Genomic DNA, 12,097 nt, shown 5'->3' on the forward strand with positions numbered 1-12,097 from the left:
CTTAGTACTTAAGATATTGGCTACTTAACAGGAAAAGGTTTTTTTTCTTTCAGCCTCCTCGTGTGAAACGAGTCCTCTTCATTGTTTCCTAATGCGTTCAGCTGACTTATTTTTTGGTGTTCATTTAGTTCCCGATACGTCTCCTTCATCGAATTTAAAAGACGGTTCTTAACGCCTCACTCCTATGTCGGAGAGGGAGAATGAAAAACTAGCGCAAATTTAGGATGATCGAACGTTTCACAAACTCATAAATATTTTACAGTCGGAGAGATGAAGTACAAGGAGGTATTACGTTGCTAAACGTGTTTGCTTAACAACCAACTAACTCAAACAAACTGTTTGCTCGTGTCACTCGGTGATCGACAGGCAGACCATTATAGCATTAGGGCAAAGATATTCTAATTTAAGCTCTGTGAATATCATGAATCAATAGAAAGTTCTACACACAAAAGTGTTCTGTTTTTCGCGTGTTCCGTACAACTGACTGACTGACATTCAAACTCAACAATGCGCGGCTCATAAATAAACATTACAACCTAAAACGTCTAATACAGTTCAATTAGGGAGGATTAAAATTTTACGCCTTGAGATAGACTGATTCCTTTATTCTCTGTTCTTTTCTTTTTCTCCCTTTATCGTAAGGAATGAATAATTCCTGTTTTTCCTACAGTAAAAAGCAGTTTAAACGAGAGAGGCGCACAGACAACATGAAAAAGAACGGCGAATTTTTATTGTCTACCGGCTGAACCATTAGCACCCGTTCCTCCAAACAACCACTAATTAGTGTTAAAAAAATTCGACGGTTTTGCAAAAACCACTCAGTAAATGGCTATATCGCAATAAGGCGATCGTATTACACCAAAAGGGCCGCCCACTTGGGCTATGAGAGCGTAGCTTGAAAGCCTTTCAAGAGATCCATTGCGTTTTATAAGATGAAAACATCTTCAGATCTCAACAGCGTGTAAAGGCTTTACCCTAACATTAACTCTTGAAACACATCGAGGGCCTTCAAGTGCTGCGTGGTTGAATGCATTGCTTCCGTGAATTTGGTTTAACTACAAGATGAAGTAGCGATGCCGTGCGCAACAACAGACTGTACGTTCGAGTGCAAATTTCATAAACAATACAATACTTACTTCTTGACTTGCACATTTCATTGAAAGTAATTTTAAGAAACAAATTAGCAAATGACTTAAGAAAAGTGTTACTTTAAAACTCTTTTGCGAGGAAAAAGACAGCTTTACCTCGAAGGAATAACTATACTACGCTAAAATGGATTAAAATTTATAAAAACCGAACTTGAACCGAGATGCAAATAATATTTTTTTCTCTGTCGTATCCAGTAGTCCATATCGTTTTACAGCGGTGAAGCAAATCAATATTTTATGGGGTAGACTTACAAAATTACTTGGACAAAAATTCTTGCCAAAACCATGTGTTTATGGATGGGATAGTTCAGTAGTTTTGCTTGGACAGTGTTGTGAGAATTTGGGGTAAAAGTAATTCCTCCCAACCGGAGCAAAGTGTTTAATTTCAAGCAAATTGAAATGGTTTCTTGTCCTGTTTTCAGTCAAAAGGAACAGCTGGTTGTGACCGAAAATATATCGTTAACCAGGTAAAACACATTGTATTCATTAGAACCCGGTGAAGCTTTTTTTGCTGGTGAACTAAACTAGAACTGCCTGGTCGTGAATAATTCCTAGCTTTAGGGTATAAGAAATTTTATTCCCAGATGAAGGACCATAAGAAACAACACGACCCAGTGTCTTCAGTGATACACGTTTGATGTGACCTACAAAACAACCGACAAAAATTAGAATTCCTGTTGATTTTGTCTCAGGAATAAATCGTCTTTTTTTTTTTTTTTCTTTTACGTTTTTCAAAAATTAACCTTTCATTGCCTTAGGGAACAATTTTTCTTGATTCGTTCACTTTTTACGACAATACAGGTCAAACGGTGTTGGGAACGTAAAAGATAATCCGTTTCGTCGATCGACCCAAATTATGGCCTGTCACGTCAGCTATTTAGAGTCAAGTAAGAAATGATCACTCATGCCACTTCTCCGTCTTTTTAATTTGAGTAGTTAAAGTGCGTTTCACCAGCCGGAGAAATCATTCAAAACTGCACTAGATCACGCATATTTTGTTCACTTATTCAACCTTTCCGGAATGAACGGGCGTAATTACAAATTTGACAACGGTCCGAAAATGCCGGATTCGTTATGTACAGAGAGTCGGTGGTGCGGATGTATTCCTTTCTAAGTTGCATGATTTTAACAATATGAAAGCTGAGGTAAATTGTCACAAAGGATCGTCTCATGAGCAAACAACAGAGCGTCCTGTTTCTGATAGTCAAACATCTCCTTGTATCTATTTCATTAGAACCATCTTCATTGCTAAGTGGAGAGACGTTGTGTTTCCGCTCATGTCATTTTCAGTCCGGTATAAGAATCCATCAAAGATGCTTGATTCGTGCAAATTTAAAAAGAAACAAACTAGGCGGAGATTAATGAACGGAGTTAAATTCTTGTTCGTTACATCCCACGGAGAGGCTTGTGATTCCAGTTTTTTACCACGTGCGAAGAATTACAAATGGAACAAGGTATGTTTTTTTGTGAGGCAGACTGTACAAAAGGCGTACGAGATTCGGTGCGTGCAGAGTATAAGAATCATCGCGCGTGCATACAAAGCAGAACTAAGCCGTTTACGGTGATGTTTCGTCGAAGCCTCTTTAGATTTTATAAATATCCCTTGAAAAGTCTAAACTATTGAAGTCACATCGTATGTAAATAAGTACGACTCGTCTTTGGAAAAACAAAGAAAATTTTGTTTGTACGGGTAACATGTTGTGGTTATTGAAGAGATGGATTGAACCCCCTATCGATCACTCAAAGGAAACTACTCCTAAGTTTTGACTAGCCCTAATAAATCGCGTGCACAGAATAACAACTTACCTTTAGAAATTTTAGTCATAACTAAAAGATACTCTCAAAAACTAAGTCTACCCTTGTTAACGATGAATATAATGGGATCATTTAATGTATTCGCTATGAATTAAAACCTATTCTTTAGCCAATTCTTTAGTTGCCTTGCTGCAATTGTTCAATTTAGACAAAATGTCACATCTGTCAGTTGATCCAGGGAAAAAGTTTTTTTTTGCATTGTTAGTGAATCCCACACAATGTTTGCTCTCATAGCCTTTCACGTAAATGAAAACAAGCAAACCAGCATTGTCGATATATCAAGCGTGATAACTAATGCAAACATTTTGATGCTAGAGTCCCACGAACAAATTACAAGCGAGCTGTGACGTGCGGCCTTACTTAAGATTTTAAATGAGAAAATCTCTACCGCGCGTTTCATCAAACAAACTTAATCGATCTATTAAGAAACAAGTCGAAATCTTCACATGGAGTCTTTGAAAGTTTACCCTCGTGGAATCAGGTTACAGCTCTTGACTAAAGGATTTTCAATTCACGGTTTGTAGTGGAGGAGAAATTGAGACGTATAAAATTTGGTCGCGTAACACTTGAAAATCTGTTGAAAGCCTCTCTCGTTGTCATATTACAAACAGGTATTTAGCCAAAGGATCTCGCCTTCAAGAAAATTAAATGTTTTTTTGGCCATTTTGCTAGACAAAATAAAAGAATTTTTAAGCACCAACCCGCCAAACTTAACAAAGTAACAAAACTTTGATTACATTTAGTTTCACGCGCTTTTTAACACCGCCCATCAATTTGAGTTATTACTCCGCGTGTTTGTTTTCATTGTTACGAGATTTATCACCGAAAAATGTTGAATTTTCGCCTTTACAACGATCGAACTCTCCACTCTATTTAAATCAATAACCCCTTACATGGACTGACTTGATGAGGCAACAAGGTTGGTCTTCTTAAAATTTCTCCTCTCCGTAGCCAAAACAAACCTGGTACAAACCGTAGCGCCACAAGCGCGAAACTTTTGTGATGCCGTTAAACGTAGTCAATGCAACATAAATCCAAAGCCATAACAAAATCTGTGAAATAATCAAAATTTCGACGCTTTTTTTTTTTTTTACAAAAATTTGTTCAAAACAAAAATGTATCCAGTTCTTTAAAGGAATTCCAATAAACCCGTGTGATTTTTCAGTTGCTTCGTTCTTTCATTAGCCATTATAATTCAACGAACACTGGACAATGCACCACCACTGCCACGCGATTTCGTTCATCCTCGATCTAAAGGAATGAATCTTGCACAAAGGGGGGTATTTTTAACTATTCTCCTGCGACTAGGCTGGTCATTTTTTGGATGAAATAAAATTGAATGACATAGTTGGTATATACAATGAGAGAGACGAAGTGAGGGTAGTCATTATAAAGTAACACAATAAACAATTTCCAATGAGATATGATAATAGCCCACAGAGAATCCAATAAAACTTACAGTTTTCGAGGCCAAATTTCACTTTTCTCCAGCCATTAACTGTAGGGATGAATGCCTTTGTTCAAAATGGAATATACTCTTTTGAAACCTCCGAATTTGAAGCAAGAAAAGGGACCGTAACGCTATATATCCATATAAACTTTTGTGAAAGTTTCCATATTTGGTCATTTTGTGTGAAACTATATAGCACATATGTTATAGAAAACAAAACCTGACAATTTCAAAACATTTTCTAGCAGATTTTCTCTTAATTTCAATTATTGTGCAAAACAGTAGCTCTGCTGGTAAAATAGAGCATGGCTTATTATTAATTCATGACAAAAAAAGAGTAAGACAATTCACTCACCCGACGAACTGTATACAAAATTAGTGTGTGAAAACAATTAGATTTTAACATAAATTAGTCCAATAGAGCGACCATGAATAAGTCAGTAAAAAGAATACAACGTTGTACAGAGAATACTTTGCAAGAGAAATAAAAATAATCTGACACATTTAACCCGTGGGTGGACATATGTTTGAATGGCAAAAAGTTCAAGGTAAAATGTCAACAGTGAAGAATGTTATTCTGTCCTTGGGAGGGCGATCTGCAAAACACTTCTAATTTCCTGAGATGTTCAAGAGGAGGCAATGTTTACAATGTCACTTCTCTGAAATAAGATATGAGAGCTTTTCGCAGCATATCATGGTGATTGTATCGACGTTCAACAAAACTTTGAGGTCCTTCACTTGTTAATTCCCAAAGGAGGCCTCATGGTCGCTCTTCTGTCAACGGAAGAGGGAATAATTGAAAAGAAATTGTTTGGGATGGCTATACAGGTTTTATGATTTCCAAATCGTGACGGCGTAATAAACGAAACAATGACAACAGAAATGAACGTAAACTTCCTAATCCGCCAATCCAATTAAAACCTAAATCAACAGTGTGCAATGCCACGGTATAACATGTGTGAAATAAAAGAAAAAGGAAACTTTTCGCGCCTAGAGAATGGTCTTGCTGTCACATTAGGTCCGTTGATGTGACAGGCATCTAGTCATGCCTTCACAGCAATCAGTTGATGTGTCAGTCTTGTCAGGGCGCTTTCTCTTAACAAAACAGCCTGATGACATTCAGGGCAATTTGTTTTATTTCAAATGGCCTGTCATTTGTTTGAAGTGAAGCCCCGCCCTATGTTCTAGGACCGGCCTGCCCTGTGCGTGCGACCTGCTTTTAAATCTTGTTATCTTAGCATCCAACACAATGGGACCCATTTGAGACCGTTTACACGAAACGTGAGGATGGGATCCTTTTCCATAAGAGACATTCTTAATCTTCCAGAGGACAGAATCCGATCATTGAATTCCAAGAGCGAAGAACAGATGTCATTTCAAGACAGGAGCTACCCTCCACAGACGTTGTCCAGTCCAGACGAGCCAGAGGCAAACGCGCCAGAAACGGCCAAGTCAAGTATGAATTATTTTAGTGTTCATGAAAATTTTTTATGGTAGATATAAGGGCGCCGTATTCAAAAACATTATTAAAAGAGTCGAGTACAACGCAGGAGATAAGCCGACTTTCTTGAGAGTTTATTATGAAAGATAGCGGGCGAGGATTTTCTTCATTAGAGTGAAGAATAGGGAGGTCTTCAAACTTCATCATATCTGAGAAATCTCGCAGTTGCCCTACTTAACTGTCAAGCTGTATATTGTGCATCACAGAAGCGTATAACATACAGTAGCGACTATCTGAGGTTGTTCAGCATTGTGGCGAATAGCGCATCGTTTCTACCACCACTTATATCCTCAATAGAAACGGAAAAAGCTTCAAGTGATTAATTCTGCTATGGTGCGAAAAATATGTCAAGAAATTGTCAACCTTTTGAGTTTGCGAGCCGGTTCTGTTTCGGCCGGCTGTGTTCAAAAACTCTTACTCTGTTTTTGTTAGCGTGATTAAACTTCGATGATTTGAGGTTGTTTGACTTCAAGGACTTTTAAATGAGCAAATTCAGCGTTTCAATCTTGAGATAAGGTGAATAGAGGCAATCCAGAATAGATTATTCAGGCTTCATAATGTAACTGGTAGTCTGTTGAAAATCGCATCGAAGGGACTCTAACTTGAACAACTTTCATTTCATATTCACAGGCGGCCAACAAACAAGCGTCTCGCAGTTTGACTCCGTCAAAAAGGATCATTCCGACAAAGACTTGAAGAAACGCAAACGGCGAGTGTTGTTCACGAAAGCGCAAACTTTTGTCTTGGAAAGAAGATTTCAACAGCAGAGATACTTATCTGCGCCCGAACGAGAGGAATTGGCGAGAATCGTAAATCTTACACCAGCCCAAGTGAAAATTTGGTTTCAGAATCACAGATACAAATATCGTAAGCAGATTAGCGAACGAGGACCTTGGGACAAACCGTACTCTCCGCTTTCACAAGGAGCGTTGCTAAATGGTTCTGGACAATTCTGCAGTTGTGTTAGTCCTTCGTGTAACTATCTAAGCGGGTCGCCATACCAAGGCGACTACTTGCACTATCCTCCCTCCGTAAACTCTTCCTACATACAACCTACAACTTATTGGTAAAAAATTCACATTGCTCCCAAAAAATGCGCCCGCTGTTGTGAACAAATCGTTGTCAAATTTTAAGAAAACGCAGCACGGAGTTGAGATTATTTATCGAAAAAGTCAGTCTGTTTTACAAGTAATGGGAGCAAATGTTCGTTGAATGTATAGCTTTTGTCAAAAATAGGTTTAAGAAATGCAATGTTCAGTTTAGGAGGCAAGAGAATAAGGCTTGTATAAAGGTACCGAAATAAAGCTGTGGAAAGCTTGCAAATACTTTCTGAAAAAAGTATGCATGCCGTAAATTGTATGCTTGCTAAGGCAAAACCGAGACTCGATCTTGGTTATTTGCTCAGTAGAAATCGCGTGTATTTACCAGCATAGAAATAACAGAGAGAGGGATTTTAAAGCTAGTAAAAACTCTATTGTAAATAGTCTCGTACTATGTGTGTAAGGTGATTATGTGGTGTTGTACTGCTTGGAGAAGAAAATCGGTGCTGTTTCATGCAGATAAAACAATGTACAGGAAATATCAACTGTGTGCGTTGGACATTTTTTTTGTGTATTCAACTGTCCTTCTGATTTTTTTTATGGGATACTTAAACCGTCAGCAATTTTTCACGATCAAAAGTAATACCATTCCCGTATAGATCAGCTTGGATTCAAAATTCTATAAGATGAGGTAAATAGTGATATTGATTGATCTTTCGTTTAAAACTATACAGTGATTTATGAGTTTTTTTTATGGGATTTCGATGTTTTGTCTGGCGTGTTATTTCCTTCACGGCACTTGTTTAAATGTCCATTCTAAGACCCAGTATGAAAGAAGTACTCTAGAAGGTTCGGAAAACAGTAGCAGGTAACAGTTTTTTAGATTACCATGATCTTGTGTCATTTAATAGGAAAATCGAACGTGTTGTTTAATCTTTAGCGCGTGCTATAAGCCAATATCAAGCAAAGCATTCAGGTCAGTTTATAAATCTCGTCTAAGATTCACCGTGATTGTTTTCAAGAGGCTAAAATTTGCTTTGGAAAGCTAGATTTCAGTGTTTTTCCACTTCAATTCAGTTCAGTAGCGATCATATTTCTTTTGTAGTTAAATATTTAAACAGTTTCGTTGGACCATAGCATCAATATTGAAACTAAAAGATTAGAGTCGGCAATCGACAAAAATAACAAAAAATGTTTTTCTTTTAGTGTGGTATAAGTTACAGAAACAAAACAGAATTAGACCACAAACGAGATAAACCAAGCATCTTTGTTCCTTTATGGTTTAATGTCGCTGCTTTATTCTTTGAAACTACATTTAAAAAAATGCAAAACTGAGGGTTGTGATTGTGGGACAGTTTCGATCTCCCACTCAAAGCGCGTTTTGTTTGCTCAAACGGTGAATTTGGTGAAAAACGGAAATTAACCCATAGAGTCCGAGAGAAAACAGCTCAGTCATGGATCCCGTCTCTGTTAAGCGTCTTGGCCAGATTCATCGATGACTTACGCTCGCTACACATTCTATTCGGGATAGATGAACTTAACCCCTGCAATACAAGCGAAAATCACAACAGTATCATGTCTTTTTTGGCTGTAGAAACAATAGTAACTTGAAGAACTCAGATCTGATGCGAACATTTATATGCCCCGTTACAAAGCCCTTTTCAATTTTGACAATTCTAGTGTACGAGGGTAGTGCGCTTATTTTGCCAACGTGGTTACGATGGGTGCGTCTCAGGTCTTAAGCTTTCTCAGGGACGACAACAATAGATTTTGGATATATCGTTTCCTATAAGACTGAAGATGTTTAATATTTTACGCCTGTACATGTGGATAAGTAAAAGTTTTATTGTTGCTTGTTTAAAGATTAGCTGTATTTACTATAAAGGTAATAAAAGGTTTTTATTTAGACTTTAAATTTCCTATGCTGCATGCGATGCAGGAAGTTTGCTAAAAAGTGTGATTTCATTGCTACATAAAATTAGACTTGCTAACAAATTTCGCCTCTGTTCACTTTATTTTAGCATTTAATTAGTGCATCGCACTTTAACACGAAAAAAATGACGCTTCGGGCTCAGGCAACACAGAATTTAATTGGAAATATTTCTGACAACGGAAGCGCATTTCCGAATGGACGGCTGCGAATTTCTGGGTGGGAAATTCGCGGTCATAAAGCTATTTTTGACACGATTTCTTTACAATGAAAAGGAAACGGAGTCTTTTTTGGACAATTGCGACCGGGTTAGTTTTGTGAATACTTTTCTTTTTCTTTATGACTGTCAGCACAGAATTAAAAAGACATCATTAACTGTGATTTCATGTCATAGCTCAGTGACATTTCAAAGTTATTGGCTAAATAAAGCCAAGGAAATAACTGATCAAACAGCCTCGCATCACGCTCTCAGTCAATCCTTAAAGAAGAGCACTTGAAATTTTTAATTTTTCGCGAAATCAAAACACCTCTAAATTCTGAATTGATTGATCTCTGAAATCGAGAACCAATTTTGCGGCGGGAAAATGAACTTGTTTTATGATTGAGAGGTTCTTGGTTACAAAAGGGATAAAAAACCCACTGTTTGTTTATTGAGACAGCTTTGTGTGTTCAACAATAGTTTAATAACACTAACTTTAATTAAAAATGGCCGTTTACTGTTTAAAAATGTTTGATTACTAAACCGTGCTGTTGATTCAAGGTTTTGTCTCTTTTATCTTTGTCATTTCAGGTGCGGCAGCGAATTTCTTTAAAAGGAAACTTATTGGTTCATGTATGATTTTTTTTTGGAAACGCAACTTATTTGACTGAAAATTTTGACTGGCGAGACATGGTTGGTCAGGCGGCAACACATTATTCAAACACAAGGATGCAAAGAAAGCTTTTTTTTCACTGTCTGATTTGGCTTAAATTTTTGTATAAACTTGAGCTGACATTTCCTAAATTTATCTTCGTATTTCCTCAATAACGCAGTTTACACAGGATTCAAATTAATCCAATTTCAATTTTGCGTGTAGGTGATAAAACTTTGAATTGAAAATTGCAAAACTTAAAGACTTGATAGTTGCTGGAGTCTGATGAAAAATCGAATTCATTAGGAGGACTGGAAAATAAAAAGAGGCGAATTTCCTCCTTCTAAAATCAATATTTTTTGTAAATTTTAATATGGCTAATAAAACAAATAGCGTCAATTTTCAGAGCAAAGAATGACATGACAAAACGCACTAACAGACAAAATCTTTGTGCAAATGATAAAAACTAGAAAACTAATTCGTATTCTCTGTCTAACAGTCTTGTTTGGTCCTCTTTTCAACGCCTTTCCGCCACACGAAATGGTTTGTTTTGTCTTGACCACTATTCAAAAAAAAAACTCAAATGATTTCCTATGCTTTGTTTTACTGATCAAAACTAAATTTGAAATAGAAAGGAAAAGGTTCACATTGATACAATGAACTACTAATAAAGTATATTTTTTTCCCGTTGGGATATGTTTTACATAGAGATGGTTCGATCAAAAATAGACTAGGAATATTATTCTGTACCAAGCCCAGTACGGGGGAAAGAGCTTCAACGAATCATGCTTTTATCAACATTTGCGAGTCGAAAGGAAAGACGTACACTTCCATCATTATTTTCATCTCGCAGCATTGTTAGTCTCGTGTTTGTGAAGTGAAGGCGGTCCAAAGTTAAGTGTATCCATTTTTGCACTCTACTGCTGCGAGTGCCCTCTCTTAATTCTGAGATTTCTCGACGGAAGATCAATTCTTTCATGTGAAGGTGGGGCTTTGCAATAAGAGGGTCATCACAAAGTGTCACGTGATGAAGATAAGACTTGAAATGCTGTCAGTTCCTTTTCACAAAAAAAATATTTTTTGAGGCTATAGAGAAAATTTTTAAAATACGGAATACACATTTCATTTTTAACTTTCGATGTAAAACCAAAAAAGAATTCATAAAATATACAGCTATTTATAGGTAGAAATTATCATCTCTTAGTTGCTCATTAAATTTTAACGATTTTTTTCTGAGGATTCCCGTTGAAATAGGGATAAAAACTTATTGCGACCGCACATTTCTGATTATTTACTTGACACCTTCACGACAAAATATCAGATAAGGTTCTGCCAGCTAGTGGCTTGTTAATCTATGTGATAATCTACAATGAGATCTGCTTCAGAACTTAATTCTTTTTCGTTTACTCGCGTTTCCGATCAAAAAGCATAACACAAAACAATATCATAATATTTTCCTTCCCACCTACAGCATATGTAAACATTGAGGGAAAAGGAGATTTCTCTTCAATAAATAAACACAGCATTAAATAGTGGAGACAAAAAAAAAAAATAAAATACGACACAAATTTGCCGTTATGGAAAACGAGATTATTTCTTGCCTTCCTTTTCTTTCTTTTTCTTTTTTCTCTCAAACCTTAGAATGTCGTCTCGTGTTTTCATTCAAATTATCGATGTGTGCTTATGAAAAGCAACGCCAGTTAGTAATAACTTGCTTATCAACTGCACGTACAAAGAATTGACAATACAACTTTCGTAACCAATGTGGTATGATTGATAAAGCCAACTCAAAGAGTACAAGTCAGTTTTCTATGCAAACTTCTGTTCGGTGATCGTAACACTAGTCAATCGTCTGCTCAGGAAAGGGGATAAATTACGCAAACAATAGACAAAATAGAAGTGAAGCGTTAATTCTGTGAACAATTGTGCTAACCAACGACTTTTTTTTTTTTTGCGCCAATGTCTCGATTTAATCAGCTTCGGAGTTGATGATGTCTGTTTAAACATCCTCAGAAACAATGTAGTATCAGTGAGACGTGGCGCCGTTTGCCTTAGAGAAGGTCTGGCATTGACAAAATCTAGTTATGCCAGCAGACCTCTTTGCTTCACTAAAAATATAAATACGTATTTCCTTCCTTCAACCTACTTAATTACCACCCACATTATTTTTGGAACAATCGATACGGTCACGGCCCGTAACTACTCACTATACAGCAACCCCTGCAACCCCTCAAGGCTCCATTCAAGTCAGCCCGTCTTTGTTGTCAGAAACCTGAGACAAACCTAACTAAGTAGTCTTTCATTACTTTTGCCAAATAAACAACATGGTATGTGCGTTTTTTGCTAAACTTTCCAGGTAGAT

The 12,097-nt window shown here is 36.9% G+C and overlaps 1 protein-coding gene across 2 annotated transcripts; it reads left to right on the plus strand.

The window, feature by feature from the left end:
- The first annotated feature begins 2,384 nt into the window (after window positions 1-2,384).
- On the plus strand, window positions 2,385-8,869 carry LOC131779500 (homeobox protein Nkx-2.8-like). 2 transcript variants are annotated; one of them, XM_059096065.2, is made up of 3 exons: window positions 2,385-2,602; window positions 5,741-5,869; window positions 6,545-8,869. In XM_059096065.2, the coding sequence occupies exons 1-3, from the start codon at window positions 2,593-2,595 to the stop codon at window positions 6,982-6,984; spliced, it is 579 nt and encodes a 192-aa protein (XP_058952048.1). In that variant the 5' UTR covers window positions 2,385-2,592; the 3' UTR covers window positions 6,985-8,869. The 2 variants fall into 2 exon arrangements, with proteins under 2 accessions (XP_058952048.1, XP_058952047.1); XM_059096064.2 differs by lacking the exon at window positions 2,385-2,602 and having other exon boundaries at window positions 5,636-5,869.
- The last annotated feature ends 3,228 nt before the right edge of the window (window positions 8,870-12,097 follow it).

The sequence above is a fragment of the Pocillopora verrucosa genome, chromosome 13 (genome assembly GCF_036669915.1).
Source record: "Pocillopora verrucosa isolate sample1 chromosome 13, ASM3666991v2, whole genome shotgun sequence".
Lineage (NCBI taxonomy): Eukaryota > Metazoa > Cnidaria > Anthozoa > Scleractinia > Pocilloporidae > Pocillopora > Pocillopora verrucosa.